The 20,840-nt window shown below is 38.3% G+C and overlaps 1 protein-coding gene across 4 annotated transcripts in view; it reads left to right on the forward strand.

The window, feature by feature from the left end:
• CUL2 (cullin 2) overlaps positions 1–17,393 on the forward strand; it is an 82,330-nt gene extending 64,937 nt beyond the window's left edge. For all 4 annotated transcript variants that reach the window (XM_032259663.1, XM_032259660.1, XM_032259661.1 and 1 more), the window contains exons 17-21: positions 3,368–3,434; positions 10,698–10,900; positions 13,187–13,288; positions 15,283–15,399; positions 16,792–17,393. In XM_032259663.1, the coding sequence (XP_032115554.1) occupies positions 3,368–3,434; positions 10,698–10,900; positions 13,187–13,288; positions 15,283–15,399; positions 16,792–16,923 (621 nt within the window). In that variant the 3' untranslated portion in view covers positions 16,924–17,393. The remainder of the gene's footprint in view (positions 1–3,367; positions 3,435–10,697; positions 10,901–13,186; positions 13,289–15,282; positions 15,400–16,791) is intronic.
• The last annotated feature ends 3,447 nt before the right edge of the window (positions 17,394–20,840 follow it).

Raw genomic sequence — 20,840 nt, forward strand, 5'->3', positions numbered from 1 at the left:
AATTTTGAGCAAATACCTCATTCAACCCCTGTAATATTTTTATTTCTGTCCTATAATGTAGGTAATATATGTGCAATAACTGCTGGTAGAGTAGTAACAGGGGTTGATAGTGGTCGTAGTTTCATGGAAATAGCAGAGGAGGGTCCTGTCGGGTAGATTTCAGGAAGGCAAGCCTGCCAGACTTTCAGAATAGGAGGCTAAATTAGGACTTCTTACGTCACCTTTGCAAAGAGATTGTATCATAGACTATTTTAGAAACTCTGTGAAGAAGAGCATTTGTGCAAACATTCATTGGATGGGAAGACTGTAACCCAAGGTTATTACACATTTTACAGAAAGGATACATCCCAAAGTGCTGGGATTACAGGCATGAGCCACCCATTGGCAGGCTTTTACATTTCTCTTTAAAAATCCTGTGTCCTAGGAGCTGGCAGAAGTGAAGTTTTCCTTTAGTTTTTTCTTTTCTCTCTCCTTGAAATAATTATTTTCTATTTATAGTTTTTAATTTCTTAAACTTTATTGATGTATAGCCTTCATCAGGTTTTAGTTCCTCCATTTACAGATAGGAAGTGAATTTCTTTCTGTTTATAAAATTCTGATTCCAAAAATACTGTTCTCTCCATTTGGATTATCTCTAATTACCAGTAGAGGGAGTTTGTTCTTTTTTTTTTTTCCTGATAAGTCCAAGTTTTCAGATACATGGGCTTGAACTCCATTTGTATACTTAATAGTGTACAGTTTTCACATCTAAATTAATTCATCTTAGTGATTTGCATTTTTTATATCTTAATCTTAAATATAACTATTTATCAAAATTTACTTTTATTTACACCAAAGTATTTCAAAACTGTGGAATTAAAGCTGTAATTAAAAGTAATTCATTTTGCACTTTAGGTCAACAAATCTTAATTGTTATATTTCTTTTTTACCTAGGCCAAAACCTGAATAATACTAAGAAGTATCTAAAGTAGTATATATTAATGTAGCTATATATTAGAGGTAAATAAACTCATTGAATATGAAATGTTAATTTTTAAGGCTCTTTGAGATCTAATTAATGCCCTTAAAAAGTATTTGAAAAATGCTGGGTTTTATCCTACTTACTTTAAAATAAGAAGTTTAGTCAACATATGTTTCTTACTAATAAGCTTTGCTAACACAATTATTTTAATGATAGAATCAAGGAAGTTTTTATAACTTTGGTCTTTGTAGTACCACATTAATTGAATTTATTGGAGTCTGTCCTTGACCATCCACATAGATATGAGAGTCTTTGAGGTCAGATTATAAATGTAAGGATGAATCAATATCTTCTTTTGGCATATTGATGTTATCTTCAGTAAAACTTTACCAAATAGTACCACTGAAGAGGTAAAACATGTTTTAAAGCTTGGAATATACATCTTAAAGACAGCTTTGCACTTTAAATTATGGGCATTTTTAAGCTGGAATTTCTCATTTCCAAAAGTGTTTTGAGAAAAAAAAGATTTTAAAAAGTTTGATTTTGCTTTTGTCCAGAGATTCATTGTAAATATTTTATAGATAAATTGTGAATTATATAGTAATGACTGATTTGATTGATACCCTGAAGATTATTAATCAGTCAGATCATACTTCTGAAATCCCCTTATGATGTATTTCAGTTTGCTGTTTGTCCGGATTAGAACCAAGCAGGCAAGCTGAAGTATTCCAGGTGCTAGTCATTTCCCATTTGTCCTGCAAAGGCATTGGCGGATCTGCTGGTAAAGCAGGATGCCGCACCATTAGAGGGAAAATAGGCTCAACAAATTTCAGCTCCCCAGGACTAGGCAAACCTGGAGTAGTAACTGCTGAAAGGACTGACTGATTTTCTTGGCTGTAGCTATTAACTTTTGCTGTTAAGGAGTGGTCATAGTATATAGCTGATAGGTCAGCCATTGCTGACTGCTTTATGTGAACTTCCTTTTTAGAGTACAAAAGGTAAAGTTGATAAACAAACTAAAGCTTTAAGTATGTTACATATATCATGCCAAAAGTTTGTCCAGAATTCTGAAATATGGCATAATGCAGTTCATTTTTTAGTTTTATAAAGAAATTGAATTTTTATCTTTTTCACATTCAGTATCATTTTTCCAGTTTTGTGTTTGTTTTGTTTTGTTTTTAAGATAGAGTTTGGCGCTTGTTGCCCAGGCTGGACGGAGTACAGTGCTGCAATCTTGGCTCACTGCAATCTCCACCTCCCAGGTTCAAGCAATTCCTTTGCCTCAGCCTCTCGAGTAGCTGGGACTACAGGCGCACACCATCACACCCGGCTAATTTTTTGTATTTTAGTAGGGACGGGGTTTCACCATGTTGGCCAGGATGGTCTCGATCTCCTGACCTTGTGATCTGCCCACCTTGGCCTCCCAAAGTGCTGAGATTACAGGTATGAGCCACCTCACCCAGCCTTATTTTTCCAGTTTTTATTATGTACTAGCTCTTTATTAAAAAGGAACTCCGTATTTTTGTCCTGTCATTACACATTCAGTCCAGGGAGGAATGTTTAAAATTTCAAGGCTACATTAATAGAATTTAAATTTAATTGTTAGCAATAATATCAGCAAAAGAATATCCAGAGACACACCATAAAACTTAATATTTGTGTCTGACTGGATGTGGACGTTATATGTTAGCAAATGGGAATTAGAAATGAAGGTGGGGCGGGTGTGGTGGCTCACGTCTGTAATCCCAGAGTTTTGGAAGGCTGAAGTGGGTAGATCTCCTGAGGTCAAGAGTTCGAGATCAGCCTGGCCAACATGGAGAAACCCTGTCGCTACTAAAAATACAAAATCAGCTGGGTGTGGTGATGGGCACCTGTAATCCCAGCTAGCTACTCAGGAGGGTGAGGCAGGAGAATTGCTTGAACTCAGGAGGCAGAGGTGTCAGTGAGTCGAGATCTCACCATTGCACTCCAGCCTGGGCAACAAGAGTGAAACTCCGTCTCAAAAAAAAAAAAAAAATGAAGGTGGGGTTTCTGTTTTCATGGTGAAATATATATATTGCTGTGTTTGGTTAGTAAGTGGAATTTATAAAGTCCACGATAGTATCATTCAGAAATGATAATGAGTCACTGACTATGTCATTTCTGATTTCATACAGAGCAATGCTGTGGTTTAGGGGAGAAAACCCTAGAACGGTTGTCAATTAAAAGAGCTGGAATACTATGTGTGTATGACCTTGATTAGGGACCACAGGAACGTGCTTTCTTCTCTGTGAAAGGAGGTGGTATACCAGATGGGCTATAATGTCTTTTCTAATGTGAATGACTTTTATTGCCTTTGTTGTATAGTGTTAATTAACTAGGTAAGTTATAGTAGCTAAAAATAATGTGTGTGTGTTTTTTTTACAGTTTGAATTATTTTATAGCCAACATTTCAGTGGAAGGAAACTTACATGGTTACATTATCTCTGTACAGGTAAAATGCATTTAATTATATCTGGCTTAGTGAAATTTACCTGATATGATTATATTAATTTAGAAAGAAATTTTCTATGTCCCAATTATAATTTTTAACCTTTTCTCCTCCATCAGCCTTTCTCCATTAACACAACTAACAATGAGATTCAAGTATAGCACTTTTTAATAGTATTTGATAATTATACTGTTTATAATCTAGCTGCTTTTAAAGAAATGTTCTGACTTTATACTGACTTATTACATTTCTGTAGCCAACCACTACATTAGCAAATTTATTTAGAAACTCAGATCTGATGGGTCAGACGCAGTCAGAAACTTGTATGCCAGATCCCCTTGCCAATTTCATTATTATAGCATCAAAAGGAGACCTAACCATTTGATTTTTACTTGTCGTACTGCAGTAAAGCAATAGTAAAGCTTTTTGCAGAAAGTTCCACTTAATTTTCAATAGTTGCTAATTTTTAAAAACTTTAATCAGAATCTAATTTCCTTTGCTGCTTTCTGGAACAATGGGGTCGACTTATTTACAGTAAGATTAATGTGTTTTTATTATAAGATTAAGAAGCATTGTGAACTGTTAGTGGTTGCTTTTAGTCACCTGAAGTTGTAAGCCAAAAGAAACACTTGAATTTTATGGTTTTTTTTTTTTTTTTTTTTGCTAAAATATGCTTTGACAAGTTCATTGAATCACTTTTCCTTTGTACAAGAAGGAAAGGATATATGTGCTAATATTTCTTAGAGGTGGTACAAGAAAATCATTTGCTGTAGCTTTTATTAAGAAATGTTTTCTATTCCTTCCCCAAGAGAGATTTCATCCTAGAAACTATGATACTTGCTGTTTATTTGACTAATTCACATCTTGGGAACACGATGCCTTGTTATATTAGTAATACATTTTGCATTATTTATATAAGGTTATCGTTATTGAGCAAGTTGGACATTCTAATTTTTTAAATATTTTTTGAAATAAGGAGATTTTCATTGATACTCTTAATGGTCAAAGATCAAACGTTTTTTTTTTTTACCTTTAGCTTGGCATAATGGCTCACACCTGTAATCCTAGCACTTGGGGAGGCCGAGGTGGTTGGGTCACTTGAGTCAGGGAGTTCGAGACCAGCCTAGGAAACATGGCAAAACCCCATCTCCACGGGAAATCCAAAAATTAGCCAGGCATGGTGGAGCACATCTTTTAGTCCCAGCTACTTGAGAGGCTGAGGTGGAAGGATCACTTGAGCCCTGGAGTTCAAGGCTGCAGTGAGCCATGATCATTCCAGTATACTCCTGCCTGGCAACAGAGCAAGACCCTATCTCAACCAGTCAATCAATAAGTTGACCTTTAATTTTACGAATTTTCTATTTCCATTTTGTAAATAAAGGAAAAAAATGCTGGATCAGGGTTTTAGATTTTTTTTCTTTTTCTAGGAAAACTAATATATCTTAGTGTAGTTCGATTTAGCTTCCTTTTGTTTTCCATGAATATATCTGTCTTGGGGAGTTTAAACTGTTGGTTATTCTTAATATTTCAGCAGCAATCAACATGTCTCCTAAAGTAATTTTAATAAGTGGCTAATTTTTTTCATAACAACTAGTGCTGTATAGGAAGAAAATAAATTTATGCACATAATTTTTTAGCCGTTGGAATTGAGTCTGAAAATAGTCACCAATATCACCTAAATAGGAAAGAGAATAACTTTCTTTCTGTTTTTGAGCTATACTAAATTTCCGTGCTCATACATAATAATTTGATTTGGGGAACTCTTTTGTTTGTCCATTTCTTTTATCTTAATATTATTTGTGTTTTAGTTAAAACCAAGTAGTTAATTCCTTTGGAAAGATAACCTTATAAGTTCATTTTTTGTTTTGAATCACCTAAGGCACTGAAGTAAATCACACCTGTGACCTATCAGTGAAACCAGGAGTTAGAGTTGTTTTTCTTCCCAGCTTTATTAAGCTATAATTGACACATAAAAATTGTTTATATTTATAGTGTACACTGTGATGCTTTGCCATATGTTTATATTGTAAAATGATTAACTCAAGCTAATTAACATAAGTAGCGTCTCACGTACTTTTCTTTTTTTGTGGTGAGAACATTTAAGATCTGTCATAGTGGTTTTCAAGTTTTACTCTGCAGTATGAATAACAGTCACCATGCTTTACCATAGGTCTCTAGAACTTACTGGTCCTAACTGAAACTGTCTCCTTTGGCCAACATGTTTTGTTTTATTTTTGTTTTCCGTTTATTCATTTAACAAAAAGATTCTCACACACTGTGTGTATTGAAGATGCTTGTTCTAGATGACCCATGTATGGCCTAAGGCTCCAAGACTTCTTTACGACACTGGCTCCGAGGCTGGGCAGATTGCCCAGAGTTCTGTTCCTTGAGAACTGCTGTTACTTCTACTTACATATAGAATGAAATTATTCCTTCCTACTCTGTTTCTCCATTCCCCGATCATTGAATACCCAAGAAAAGGTCAATTTTTGTATTGTAAATGAAGAGTCTTTACATATGGTTGATGGTACACAAAGTGGTATTTGGGGGAATTTAGAATCAGTAGACCTGTGGTTGAGTTATTAGCTGACAACTTAACTAGCTGTGTAATCTTGAGCAAGTTACTCCCCAATATCTGTGTCAGGCTCCTTTGAGCCTGTTTCCTTATCTTTATCTTTGTAAAATTCATTGATTAACTCAGACAGTGTCGACAGTGGACAGAAATAAAATACAGAGCCTCGACCCTCAAAAAAAAAGCTCATGTCTAGTAGGAACACAGGCAAGTACATAGGGACCATACAGTGTTTTGAATGCGGTAGAGGCCAGCCCGGGGTACAGAATGGTGGTGGCAGTCAGGTCCTGGCAAGGGAAGGCTTCTGGGGAGATCACACCTCAGCTCGTTTTCAAGAACTAATAGGACCAGGTTCAGTGACTCACATCTGTAGTCTAGCACTTTGGGAGACGAGGCAGGAGAATCCCTTGAGCCCAGGAGTTCAAGACCAGCTTGGGCAACATAATGAGACCCTGTCTCAGGGAAAAACTAAAAATCACACACACACATAAAATATAAAAAGAATGAATAGGACTTAACCAACCTAGGTGAAGGAGAGTGTTGATAGTGTATTACTAACAGAGGTCAGAATTTTAAGAAACAGTCTGTGACGCCAGCTGTGACAGAGAGAAAAATCTTGAGAATTCCGCTGGATTTATGACTAGGGCTTTGGATAGAATTAACCGTAAGGAATAATTTGATAAACCGTAAGGAATAGTTTGATAAAGACATGCAGGCACTTGATTAAGAGATATAACCAGACAGTGTAACAGGAACCATTACACTGTCTGGATATAAATAAGTTTTGTTGGTGGCAAAGCAAGAAGTTGCAGAGATTCCTGGTCAGTTGCTGAAAGACACGTTGAGAAATGATGAACTCAGGAAAGATAAAACTTCACCAGATAGTACATAGTATGGATCAGGCTAGAACTTTGTGAACTCTAAATCATTGTATGTGTTGGTAGTTACTGTTGTTTGGTAAAATAAAAGTAATACCATCTAACTGTGCATACTTTACAAGATAACGATTCTATTCGCTAAATTCATCTCGTTTTTGTTTTCAAATACTTCCAACAGCTAAAAATAGGGAGGGGTGTTAATATTGTCTAATGTCCAGTCCATGTTCAAATTTCCCTGATTGTCCCAAGGTGGTGGCTTGGCTGTCAGAGGTCACTAAGTGCATTTGGTAGTCAGTCTCCCTTCCACCTCCCCACCCCTCAGCATTCTCTGACATACTGTTTTGAATAGACCAGGCCCGTAGTCTTGTAGAATATCCAGTGCTCTAGATTTGTTGGATTACTTATTTGTGATTTTTAACATTTGTTTTCTATTCCTCGTATTTTCTGGAGGGTGGAAACTAGTTCTAAAGGTTCGATTATACTCAGTCAAGTATTGTTGGTAAGGATATTTCATAGGTGGCCCTGTGTATTTCATATTGCATTATATCAAAGGCATCTAATGTCAGATTGTCTCACTATTAGAGACGCTAAATTTGGTTACTGATTAAGGCAGTAACCACCAGATATCTCCATTTAGAGGTACTCTTTCCCCTTTTCAATTAGCTTAGCAGGCAGTCTGAGGGATGATGCTTTGGCTCATGAATACCCTGTTCCAGGAACTGAATGTAGTTTTAGCCTTCACTGATGATCCCTGCCAGAATCAGTCGTTTCGTTACTGATGGCAAGTGGTGTTACTCTATCATGCCTTCAACATTGATTAACTAACATTCTTTTGTAAAGGAAAGCTTTCCCGAGAGTAGAGAGCTGACATAGATACTGGGGAGTGACTTGGATGAAACTGTTGTGAGAGTTCAGCCCACTCTTTATTTCCTGTCATTATAACTGCTGCTTGAATTATGGTTGGCTTGCTTTAATTATGCATGTATCAGAATGTTTTGTTTTAGTTTTTAGTTTCTTAGGGTTTGCCAACTATTCTGCAGGGTAAATCACCACTCTTTTCATTTCTCTGTTTATATCACAGTAATTAAATGAATCATCCAAGTTTGGGATTTCCTTTCCTGCCCCTCTGTCTTCCCACCGCCTCCCCAGTCTTTTCAGTAAGAGTACATTGCTAAGAAAAGTGAGAAGAGGTCATTGTACCCCTGATCCTTGGTAAAGTCTTGAAAAGTAGCAAGAAAGGGCACAATGCAAGAATGAACTTAATAGGAAGTAAGTGATGCTTTGCCCCCTTGCACAATCTCCTAATGCTCTTTGAGTCTCGTGGTGCTGAAAGACGACTTTTGTGTGGCAGAAGGCTCATTCTGTTTTCAAACCCATGGCAGCATATTATAGCATCAGTGACATCCTGGCTGATGATCCCACTTAATCATCTGTGTGCTTGATGCATACTTTGCTGCTTGTTTCTGCATATGATGAAGTCATTGCAGAAATAACAAAATGCAATTTTTATGTTTTACTTCTTACCACATTTTCCAAACTTAAATGTTGATGAGAGTCCTGTTTATAGAGTGTTAATAGTATACTCCAAATGATAATTTTTACATGAGCTGTTTCTATGAATTGGATATTGAAATATATATATATATAATTTTTTTTTTTTTTTTTGAGACAGAGTCTTGCTCTGTCACCCAGGCTGGAGTGCAGTGGCACAACCTCAGCTCGTTGCAACCTCCCCCTCCCCGGCTCAAGGGAGTCTCCTGCCTCAGCCTCCCAAGTAGCTGAGATTACAGGCGTGCATCACCACACCCGGCTAATTTTTTGTGTTTTTAGTAAAGACACAGTTTCCCTGTGTTAGTCAGGATGGTTTTGATCTCCTGACATCATGATCTCCGTCTGCCTCGGGCAACCAAACCATACCTGGCCTGAATTTAATATATTAAACATCCTTTTGTTATAATTTAAAGGGTTAGAAATTTTTTCTCTTGGTATTTCCATCCAAATAATTCTGAAAAACATTTCTGAATATCAGTTTTATCTGAAATAAGTCAAGGCATAAATGAAAATAATCAAGATAATATTGTAATGGTGATATTAAGCTAATGAATTGACTCATAGCCTTTAAAATCTTTAATTAGGTAATGAATAAATAAAGGAAGCAGAAAACCTTAATCAGAGTTACTTAATCAGAGTTACTAATTATCCTTGAGAGGGAAAATTCAGTCTCTGGGGTAATTTCATGTGAAATACAGCTTCCTTGAGGTAACAATGAAGAGCTTTAAAATAAAATCTCATGTTGATTTTATTTGTAATCTATTCAGCAGTCAAATAATGCAGGCCGTGTGTGTGTGAGAGTCACCAAACCACAGCTTCTTGCTTTAGGAAGCAGTTCTTGATTTGCATCACTTTTTTTTACATGTTATGGAGCATTACAGAGTGCAGACATGTTTGTCCTGTTATTCATTATGCATTTTCCAGCGTGCTGATGTCATGCTGCTGTCTCCCAGGATGTTGCAGAACTGTAGGATGTGTAATACTTGCTCTGTCTCTTGGAGTTCTCTTTTGAGACAGATACTCACTCTGTCGCCCAGGCTTAAGGGCAGTGGTTGCAACTTGGCTTGCTGCAACTTCCGGCTCCCAGGTTCAAGCAGTTCTCATAGCTTAGCCTCCTGAGTAGCTGGGCTTACAGGCATGTGCCATCATGCCTGGCTAATTTTTGTATTTTTAGTAGAGACAGGGTTTTACCATGTTGACCAGGCTGGTGTCAAATTCCCGGGCGCAAGTGATCTGCCTGCCTCGGCCTCCCCAAGTGCTGGGATTACAGGCATGAGCCACTGTGTCCGGCCCATATAGAACATTTTTATGAGAACATTCAGATTAAATGTATTTTAAAGTTTAACCTGTCAACTATTTTAATAAAAGAATGGGTCTGCCTATTTGTCTCTCCTTTCATACCTGTTTGCCTCTAGGAAGTTACTAGAAAGAAAAATGTTATTTATGAGACATAATAGCATTAATTTTGGCAGAAATTACGGCTTAGACAGGGCTGCAAAAGCATCTTCCCTGTGGCTGTAGACCTCCTAGGAGGCTTGAACCTTCCCCGGGAGAGCCCAGATTTCGACAGTACTTGAGGCAGTTGCTGGCATCACCTTCCCCTTTATCCATTCGCCTTCTCCCACCTCCTTTTATTGTTTGGTTTTGTTGTTGTTGTTGTTTCTGCTTAAGTCTTGGCCTTTCTATTAATATTTAAAGACTTTTTTTGTTTTTCTGAGACGGAGTCTCGCTCTGTCACCCAGGCTGGATTGCAGTGGCGCAATCTCCGCCTACTGCAGCCTCCACCTCCCAGGTTCAAGCAATTCTCCTGCCTCGGTCTCCTGAGCAGCTGGGACTACAGGCATGCGCCACCACACCCAGCTAATTTTTGTTATTTTTAGTAGAGACGGGGTTTCACCACATTGGCCAGGCTGGTCTCAAACTGACCTAAAGTGATCTTCCTGCCTCAGCCTTCCAAAGCGCTGGAATTAACAGGCGTGAGCCACTATGCCTGGCCTTAAAGACATTTTTCTTTTAACCTACTGGTAAAGTTATGGTAGCTTAATTGATTTATATTATATACTCAAAACTAATGGCCTTTCGTCCTCACCTCCCTGAGAAACAAAATGACTACATTGTTAACAGCAATGGGTGTACAACAATTTAATAAAATTATTGGTTCACTCTTTGAGAAGAAAATGTCTGAAATAAACAATTATTACTCAAGCCATTTTGAAATGTTTCTTTGAATGGTGAGTTCACTGTCAGCTTTTGTTTTAATTGTAGGTGAAGTTAAAATGAACTATTTGGGCAAACCGTATGTAGCCATGGTTACAACATACCAAATGGCAGTTCTTCTTGCCTTTAACAACAGTGAAACGGTCAGTTATAAAGAGCTTCAAGACAGCACTCAGATGAATGAAAAGGAACTGACAAAAACAATCAAATCATTACTTGATGTGAAAATGATTAACCATGATTCAGAAAAGGTATGCAGTTATATTCCAAAGAATTTAAGCATCATCAACATTAAATCTTTTTCATGAGACGTTTGCAGTTTTAAAGTAAGGCTGTAATTGTCAGTGTGCCCTGTTCTCTGGAAGGCACTTGTGTCTGCTGCATTACTGCGCGCTCCTTAGAGCTGGGAGCGTAAGGCATCACAGAACATGCTGTGTGAGTTGGTGCCACGCGCCCTTTATAGTTTGATTTTATTTATTCTATACTGTGACAGCTTATTGAATAATTGCGGAATTGCCATCTGGAAGATTTGGATTAACTGAGGTTTTGAAACTAGCCTTTAAAAAGACTTTCTAGGCTTTTGTTTTTTTTAAATGTGCTTAATTTCATGGTTCTGTAACAGGAAATGACAGCCTGTTGATGTCTATTTGTATACATATTTAATATGTGTAACTCCATTCCAAGTGTTCTTAATTTCAGTAATTTTTTCTAGTTATAAGATTTTGTTGCTTTGTTGTCATAGTATATCCTAGATGTTTAAATGGTTAAAAATGCAACAGAGGTGCTGGGATCGTATATCTCCTTCAAATTATTGTGCTTATAAGAAAAAAATTCCCATAAATAATGTTTTGTTTTTACTTTGGTAAATTAATAACCTACAGCTTATTTCTCTCATCAGTTCATTTTGCTGACATTCCTAAGATTATGATGACATTTTATAGTCTATAATTGACCAACTGTAAAAGGTATATATTCTGAAATTCAAATCAGTGTTTTCATAACTTTGAGAAATTATTAGTTTTTCTGGCTTCAGAATCTTAGCAAAATATGGATTTATTTATTTTTTTTTTTGAGATGGAGTTTCGCTCTTATTACTCCGGCTGGCGTGCAATGGCGTGGTCTTGGCTCACTGCAACCTCCATCTCCCAGGTTCAAGCGATACTCCTGTCTCAACCTCCTGAGTAGCTGGGAGTACAGGCACGTGCCACCACACCTGGATAATTTTGTATTTTTAGTAGAGATGGGGTTTCACAATGTTGGCCAGGCTGGTCTTGAACTCCCGACCTCAGGTGATCCAGCAGCCTCAGCCTCCCAAAGTGCTGGGATTACAGGTGTAAGCCACCACGCCCCGTCAAAATAGGGATTTCTTAACATTAATTAATTATGGTTTTTAATTTTAGGCTAGTAAGTGCTTAAAGGTTTTATATTTTTTTCTAAAACATGCTATTTTTGCTGCCCAGATATGTACAAAATAAACATAGATTTCATGTTTGCACTTTAAATTTTATTTTATATTATTTTTATTTATTTTTGAGACAGGATCTCGCTCTGCCACCCAGGCTGGAGTGCAGTGGTGCCATCTCAGCTCACTGCAACCCCCACCTCCTGGGCTCCAGTGATAATCCCGCCTCAGCCTCCCTAGTAGCTGGGACCATAGGTGTGAGCCACTACGCAAGGCTAATTTTTAAAATTTTTTCTAGAGATGGGATTTTGCTGTGTTGGCCAGGCTGGTCTCAAACTCCTGAGCTCAAGCAGTCTGCCCATGTCAGCCTGCCAAAGTGCTGGGATTACAGACATGAGCCACGATGCCTGGCCTTTAAATTTAATTATGAATCTGCCCATTCCTTAGCAGAATGTCTTAGATTATTATTGAGAATTTTTTCATCTTCCAAGTGCCTCTTGATCCCGCTGCCAGAGAAATTCCACTCGATGATATCAGTGGCTTTCTTAAGCCTGATACAGAAGTTGTTATTCTAAAAATTGGCTTAGCAGTTTTCCCCTGAGCAAAGGCCACTTGCTTCTTGAAAAGTGAATAAAACATGGATTGAAGGGTAATCGCTTTCACCATCACCCCAGGTCACGGCAAATTGATGCCGTGTGCTGCTGGAGGCCATGACAGTGGGTATTTTCTTATTGCAGCATTTGTAAAACAATTTGGTTGTTTGGTTTTTCAAAATGGGGTGATGGAAAAGTTATGAACTTCGGTGTTTCATGAAAATTAAAATGTTAAACTATAGGCAATGAGCTTGACTCTTACCAAAAGGTAGTATATGTAACACTAGGATCAGAAAATAGCTTATTCCTAAATATAAACTGCTTAAGATTCTGGCAGATGTAAAAGTAGAAAATAATTGGGTTTTTCCTGTTTGTTTGAACAAGAGAATTTTCTCTTAAATTTAATCTATAATTTATAATATGAAAAAGCTGTGAGAGTGGAGGCTTTTTTGCTTTATCATTTATGTATCAGCGTTGCTTGCAGCAAGCTGTTATTTAATGATTTGGGTTTTTATAAATATAAATTTTATTTTTAAATGTAGGAAGATATTGATGCAGAATCTTCGTTTTCATTAAATATGAACTTCAGCAGTAAAAGAACAAAATTTAAAATTACTACATCAATGCAGAAAGACACACCACAAGTAAGTGCTTTTAATGTCGTGTTGTTTTGGGGGACAAACATTTAAGCATTGGACTTCACAAGTGTAATTTACATTGAGATTGTCAGAACTTTATGCAGCAAAGTTAATAATAGGATACGGCTTTTCTGATTTGTTGTTTGCATTTACTAACTTTACAATCAAACAGAAATCTCTACTTGTATTTTAGTTTTTTCTAAGGAAAAAGGTATGGTTTTGTTGTATTTGCTTTTTTTTTTCTTTAACAACAGAGTCTCGCTCTGTTGCCCAGGCTGCAGTGCAATGGTACGATCTCAGCTCACTGCAACCTCCACCTCCCTGATTTAAGCAATTCTCTGCCTCAGCCTCCTGAGTAGCTGGGATTACAGGCACACACCACCATGCCCAGCTAATTTTTTTGTATTTCTAGTAGAGATGGGGTTTCACTGTGTTAGTCAGGCTAGAGTATTTGCTGTTAAACCATTGGACTGTCTAACTTTGCTTTGCATTTTCTCCAAAAATTCCCACATTGAGAAGTAATAAAACCTCATATTTTTCATTTGTAAAATCAAGTTATACAGCTCTTTTCTTTCAAAGAAAACTTGTCAGTAGAAAATGCTTCTTAAACTTACATGTGCAAATGAGCCACCTGGGCATCTTGTTAAAATGCAGATTGTGGACCATTTGCGGAGTCTCACGCCTGTAATCCCAGCCCTTTGGGAGGCCAAGGTGGGTGGATCACCTGAGGTTGGGAGTTCGAGACCAGCCTGACCAACATGGAGAAACAATATCTCTACTAATAATTAGCCAGGCATGGTGATGCATGTCTGTAATCCCAGCTACTTGGGAGGCTGAGGCAGGAGAATCGCTTGAACTTGGGAGATGGAGGTTGCGGTTGAGCCGAGATCGTGCCATTGCACTCCAGCCAGGGCAACAAGAGCGAAACTCCGTCTCAAAAAAAAAAAAAAAAAAAAAAACGCAGATTGTGATCTACTGGGTGTGGAATGAGGTCTTGACTCCTGACAGGCCAATGTGAGTAGGGGACTTCTGCTCTTCGTCCTTTTAACTCAGCAGTGATTGTTGATTTGGTCTGGGATAGACTGTTTCTCTATCACTTAGGCTTCCTGATTGCCTCCCGTGTGCAGTCCTGGGGCTGGCGCAGGATGTGAAGCTAATATAAGACGTTAGACCCTCTCCACAAACTTAATTCCCCATGGTGGAGACAAATATGAATTGCCATTTACTTTGAAACCTAAAGTGGTCAAGATTCCATTTTCCTCTAAGCTAATAAATAATAATTTGAAGTATATAGATTGTAGTTTGTCTTCGAAAAGCTGTGAGGAGATCCTATTAATGTGGCATGGCCTGCTTCTATGCCTTGCTTCTCCTGTGTTTCTTGAGCTCCGTGGCTCCATGGAGATAGACCCCGTCTCTTGGCTTCTCTGCTTGAGCCAAATAAAATGGCACTTCACAGCTCTTCCCTTTGAAGGCTGATCCATATGCATTTGGAGCTAATTACCGCAGTTGACACAACTCCATCTAAAAGCATCGTGATACAGATTCTGTAATCACCGAAAAGAAAATGGTCTTGCAAATTATTGCTGTGTCCTCCTTTATTGCCTCTTTCCTTAACAGCACAGTTTATAACAATGTAAATTTTTTCTAATGACTTTCAACTTTAATCCTAGAAACTGTAGATGTTTTCTCAGTGGTTATGTGATATTAACACAACAAAACTGTATAATTTGCTCACTATTGATTAGAAATTTATTGTTGTGGCACATGCCTGTAATCCCAGCAGCCCAGGAGGCTGAGGCATAAGAATCACTTGAATCTGGGAGATGGAAATTGCAGTGAGCCAAGATCGCGTCACTGCACTCCAGCCTGGATGACAGAGTGAGACCCTGCCTCAAAAAAAAAAAAAAAAAAAAATTTATTTGCACTCACTGATAAAATGAATTTAAAGCACATTCAGTGACTTGATGTCTTGTTGGCTCTTTTTTTCTTCTGTAAAACAGGAAATGGAGCAGACTAGAAGTGCTGTCGATGAGGACCGGAAAATGTATCTCCAAGCTGCTATAGTTCGTATCATGAAAGCACGAAAAGTGCTTCGGCACAATGCCCTTATTCAAGAGGTAAAAGGAGGGCAGTCCTCAGGGCTTCTTAGGGTAGAGGGCATTGTCAGTGTACAGAGTCAGTCTCTTTCTTCTTAAAGAGGATACAGAAATAAACTGATCCTCAAATAGCATAAAGAAATGTTTCATACTTACTCAGAATTGTACTCGCTTCTAGTTTCAATATTAAATTCAGATTTGCAGGCTAGGCACAGTGGCTTATGCCTGTAATCCTTTGTTGTTGTTGAGACGGAGTCTTGCTTTGTTGCCCAGGCTGGAGTACAGTGGCATGATCTTGGCTCACTGCAACCTCTGCCTCCCGGGCTCAAGTGATTCTCCTGTGTCAGCCTCCCGAGTAGCTGGGAATACAGACATGCGCCTGGCTAATTTTTGTATTTTTATATTTTTGTATTTTCAGTAGAGACGGGGTTTTAACTTGGCCAGGCTGCTCTTGAACTCCTGATCTCAGGTGATCCACCCACTTCAGCCTCCCAAAGTGTGGGATTATAGGCGTGAGCCACCACGACTGGGGAGCACCTGTAATCTGAATGCCTTGTTAGGCCAAGACAGGAGGATCAGTGGAGTCCAGGAGTTTTAGACCAGCCTGGGCAACATAGAGAGGTCACCCCATCTCACCAAAAAATATCTTAAAAATTAGCCCAGGTGTGGTGGCATGCACTTGAAGTACCAGCTACTTGGGAGGCTGAGGTGGAAGGATTGCTTGAGCCTGGGGAATTGAGCCTGGATGACACGGTGAGATGCTATCTAGAATAATAATAAGTTCATATTTGCTTTGGCTTTATTTTAGAGCTCTAAAACTTGCCAATTCATTGAGTCTTCTGTTCAGTTATTGAAGGAAGTTGACACATCAGAAACTCATTCATTCCATAAATATCTGAGGCTACCATGTGATAGATGGCCAGGCTGGTCACTGGGTTGTACAGAGCAGCTGAAGTTGCGGCAGGCCCTTTTAGAGTTCACAGTTGAATGGGGAAGGATTACGCTATTGAAATAGTACACGAATAAATGTAAAATTACATTAGCATGCCCTGAGGGAGAGGTACGCAGTACCATGAGAATGCATTTAAGTGTTCTGACCTAGGGGATGCTGGGAAAACTTTCTGGAGAAAGTGGTGTTTGAACTAAGAGCTGAGAGTTGAGTTACAGTTAAATAGAAGCTTGGGGTTGTGTGTGAGTACTTAGATTAATTAGTTTATTGTTTCACTTAATGATGTATCATTATTAGATTTTGCTGTATCTGTTTTCCACATTTTAGTTCCTATTTTCAGACTTCATTCTGCCCGTTTGCTGTAACTTCAGTGCATTTGGGACACTTTAAACTGATTGGTTAAAAGTCATTACCTACAGCTGAAGAACGGGCAGTAGTTTGACTTCCACGTCTCTCTTCCACAGGTGATTAGCCAGTCAAGAGCTCGGTTTAATCCCAGTATCAGCATGATTAAAAAGTGTATTGAAGTTCTGATAGACAAACAGTACATCGAACGCAGCCAGGCGTCGGCAGATGAATACAGCTACGTCGCGTGATATCGCTCTCCCCCAGCGTGGTGTGAGAAGATCATTGCCATCACCATTTGGTGTGTTCCTGTGGGAAAAAGCAGGCCTGTGCCTCCATAATTTGGTCATTTGGCAGCCCCTGTTTTCTGCTGTTTACAACATCACCAGTGCCACGTCATGAGCGTCAAAGAAAATGCCTAGAGATATTTCAAGCTCATGTCATGATGACATTTCTTAAAACTTTATTAAAAGAATGAGTGAAGTATTGCTGAAATGTGGAAAGTTGGTTGGGTACCATGCTTTTTCTCCCTTTCACGTTTGCAGTTGATGTGGTTTTTTTTTTTTTAATGTATCTTAAAGGACATAAAATTTAAAAACTTAAATATTGTAATATGACAGATAACCTAATAATTGTATCTACATTAAAATGACAAACATGATACTGCTGCTTGTCAAATAAAAAAAAAAAATAAAGAAATAGAATGACTTTTTTATGTGAATGGAGTATCAGGTTGACCACAAAATATATAGACTCAAAGCAGCAAATGGGCATCTTTAGTTGCATTTTTATCTGAGGAGTGGCTTAATTTACTTGTACTTCTATTTAAATCCTACATGAAAAATGTCTAGATTATTGTTCTTGAATGCACTGGACTGCATTCAGCATAAAGAATGTTTTATTTTTATGGATTAGATATATTGGATCTAAGCATTTTGAATCTTGAAGATGTAATTCCATCGGCAATTTCTGGTGGTGCGTTACCCCACAGACGTCGCAGAGTGTGAGCAGGATTCATGGTGACCTCAATTCTGGCACAGAGAGAGCTTTTCATTCAAAAGTTGTCTTTCTTCTGTTGCATAATGCATTAATTCTAGCATAGACTAATATCCTAGCTCTATGGCCTTCCCTGAGTCTTAGGAGATCCCGTGGTACCAATGTATTCCTTCCATATGCCTCCCCTACCTGTTCCCTTACAACCCTCCTCAGATAGTTTATATACTAGAGTCACTCTCATCAGTCACAGGTGTGCTTAGCAATGCATAACCTAAATACCTTTTTTTAAAAAAATTGTACACTGCAGCAGATGCCACTTACATATAAATCTCATTATTTTATCATATATATCAACAGCAGTGTCAGAATACTGCAGTCTATTATATTTATTGTCTGTCCACGCCATCACCGCCACCACACCCCTCTTCCCTCAACACGCAAATTTTTTTCTTTTTTTCAAAAGTAAGAGATGGGATTTTGCCTTGTTTCCCAGGCTAGTTTAGAACTCCTGGCCTCAAGCAATCCTGTCTCTGTCTCCCAAAGTGCTGGGATTACAGGCCTGAGCCACCGTGTCCGTCGACCATTCAACTTTTAAAATCCGGAATATTTAAAAGCAAATCACAGAAATTATTTCACTTTTAATACTTCAGTTTTTATCTCGAACAAATAAGGAAATCCACAATGACATTATTACTCCTAACAAAAACAGTAATTAACTTAGTATTATCTACTATGTGGTTCATATTTAAATTTCTTGTTTTGAAATGGCTTTTACAATTGGTTTATGCAATTGCATTTTTTTCTAACTCGTGTCTTTTAAGTGTTTTAAAAATCTACTGAACTTATAATGACTTATATACTGTATTTCTCATTTTATCTTTCTTCCAAAAGAGGAAATAATGGCAAACCATATAATACATTCACTGTCAAAAAAGCAAACCCTTGTTTTGATAACTTGTTGATTGATAAAAGTTTTCCAAATTGATTCTTTTTTTTCTTAAATATTTATAAATGTTAAATTAATATTTATCCTGGTATCTAATCGTCAAGAAAGTACATTGAAAAATGGACAAAATACTTGTGCGGAGGTCAAAAGAGATGGCTTACAAGAGTTTTCTTCACATCCTCTCTCTATTCACCTGTAAGGAAACATCTCTAGCTTGAGGAAGAAAAGGGACCAGATCTGTTCAACCAAGGCACCATTCAGAAAGGGAGAATGTTTGGAATTCATTGTAGCACACACCTTCCCCTGCAGAGAGTGTGGGGAAGAGTTGCAGTCTTGTCACGTTAGGAGAGCTTGAAGTCACTGCAGAAGCTGTGGCATACAGCCCAGAGCCCTTACCTGGTACCCGGCCGTCCCGCTGTGCAAAACAGCTCAGAACTACAAAAAGGAAAAAGGACCAAGAGAGGAGGGTTTTCTATGCTTCACTGAGAAAACACGTGAGCAAAACTCTCAGGCGTTTTTTAGAAGCCATTAATACTAAGGTAGTTTACGTGTGTGAGTCGATGCCTTGTATAGGCAGCCAGCATGAGGCCGTGTCAACATGCCAATCCCTTCCCTTTGAAAGCAAATATTTTAATTGCTTTTGAAGGTGCAGACTTACTCTAAGGCTTAGTCCAATATTTTATGACCATTTGCTTTAATATAAATGAACATTCTGGGGGTTGTGTGTTTGTTGTTTTTAAGACAGGGTCTCGCTCTGTCACCCAGGCTGGAGTGCAGCGGTGCAATCACGGTGCACGGCAACCTCAACCTGCTGGGCTCAAGTGATCCTCCCACCTCAGCCTCCACCATACTCGGCTAATCTTTGTATTTTTTGGAGAGACAAGGCTTTGCCATGTTGCCCAGGCTGGTCTCAAACTCCTGAGCTCAAGCAGTTCGCCTGCCTTGGCCTCCCAAAGTGCTGGGATTACAGGTGTGAGCCACCATGCCAGGCTTTATTTTCTTTATAACTTACTATCTTTGTAGGACTTTGTAACCTACATATGCTGCCATGCTATCCCATGTCTGTTCACTTTGAGTGTAAATTATGGCAGGTGCTTCCACCTGTTATTTGTTTAATCTTCAGGTAATCCTATTTGAGAGGCAGTGCTTCTCTTTTTCATAGGTGAGGAAACTAGATGAGGAGACTTTTCCGGGAGTTACTTTGTAAACCGCAGAACCCGAATTTAATTGCCAGTCAAATCCATGGATATTATAAGGTCGACCTCTCTATGTATACAGTCTCTAAAATAAGTAGAAATAACTCTATTTCATACATAAAGAATAGTTTTGTTTTTTACTTTTCAGAATAACAATGTTTCTAGTTAATGTATGATAAACACTTCATATTTTTCATAAGATATTTAAGATGATATCAATATACACAGTTAAGGAATTTGTCTTGGCGCATAGCTGATTCATGGTAAAGGGTATTTGTTAATTTAATATTTTACATTCATGTACTATTACAGAATTTATTTCACAGTGTATATATACTTAAAAGTTGTTATTAGTTAATTTTGTTGAGCTATGTACTAGCAAAGGATAATTATTCACCTCTTAATTTTTGGTTCGAAGAATACATTCTTGGTTGAGCAAAGTCAAAGTCAAGATGTGAACTTTAAAAATACTAGACCTTGGCCAGGCGTGGTGGCTTACGCCTGTAATTCCAGCACTTTGGGAGGCCGAGGTGGGTGGATCACCTGAGGTCAGGAGTTCGAGACCAGCCTCACCAATATGGTGAAACCTTGTCTCTACTAAAAATATAAAAATTAGCTGGGTGTGATGGCAGGCGTCTATAATCCCAGCTACTTGGGAGGGTGAGGCAGGAGAATCGCCTGAACCCAGGAGGCGGAGTTTGCAATGAGCCAAGATCGTGCCATTGCCCTTGAGCCGGGGCAAAAGCAAAACTCCATCTCAAAAAAAAAATTATTTTTAGTTAAAAAAATAAAAATACTTGTCCTAAGGGCTGTTGCACATGGGCCATAGCGAAATGAGTGGAAATTAATATGGAGAGACCCACTAGTTGAAGAGTACTGTGTTCTTGAAGTGTATCAAGGCCAAAGCACTGAGCACCGTGGCTCAACGCCTGTAATCCCGGCACTTTGGGAGGCCAGGGCGGGCGGATCACGAGGTCAGGAGATAGAGACCATCCTGGCCAGCATGGTGAAACCCTGTCTCTACTAAAAA

The sequence above is a fragment of the Sapajus apella genome, unplaced genomic scaffold, assembly GCF_009761245.1.
Source record: "Sapajus apella isolate SASKATOON/1434 unplaced genomic scaffold, GSC_monkey_1.0 scaffold111, whole genome shotgun sequence".
NCBI classification, from domain to species: domain Eukaryota; kingdom Metazoa; phylum Chordata; class Mammalia; order Primates; family Cebidae; genus Sapajus; species Sapajus apella.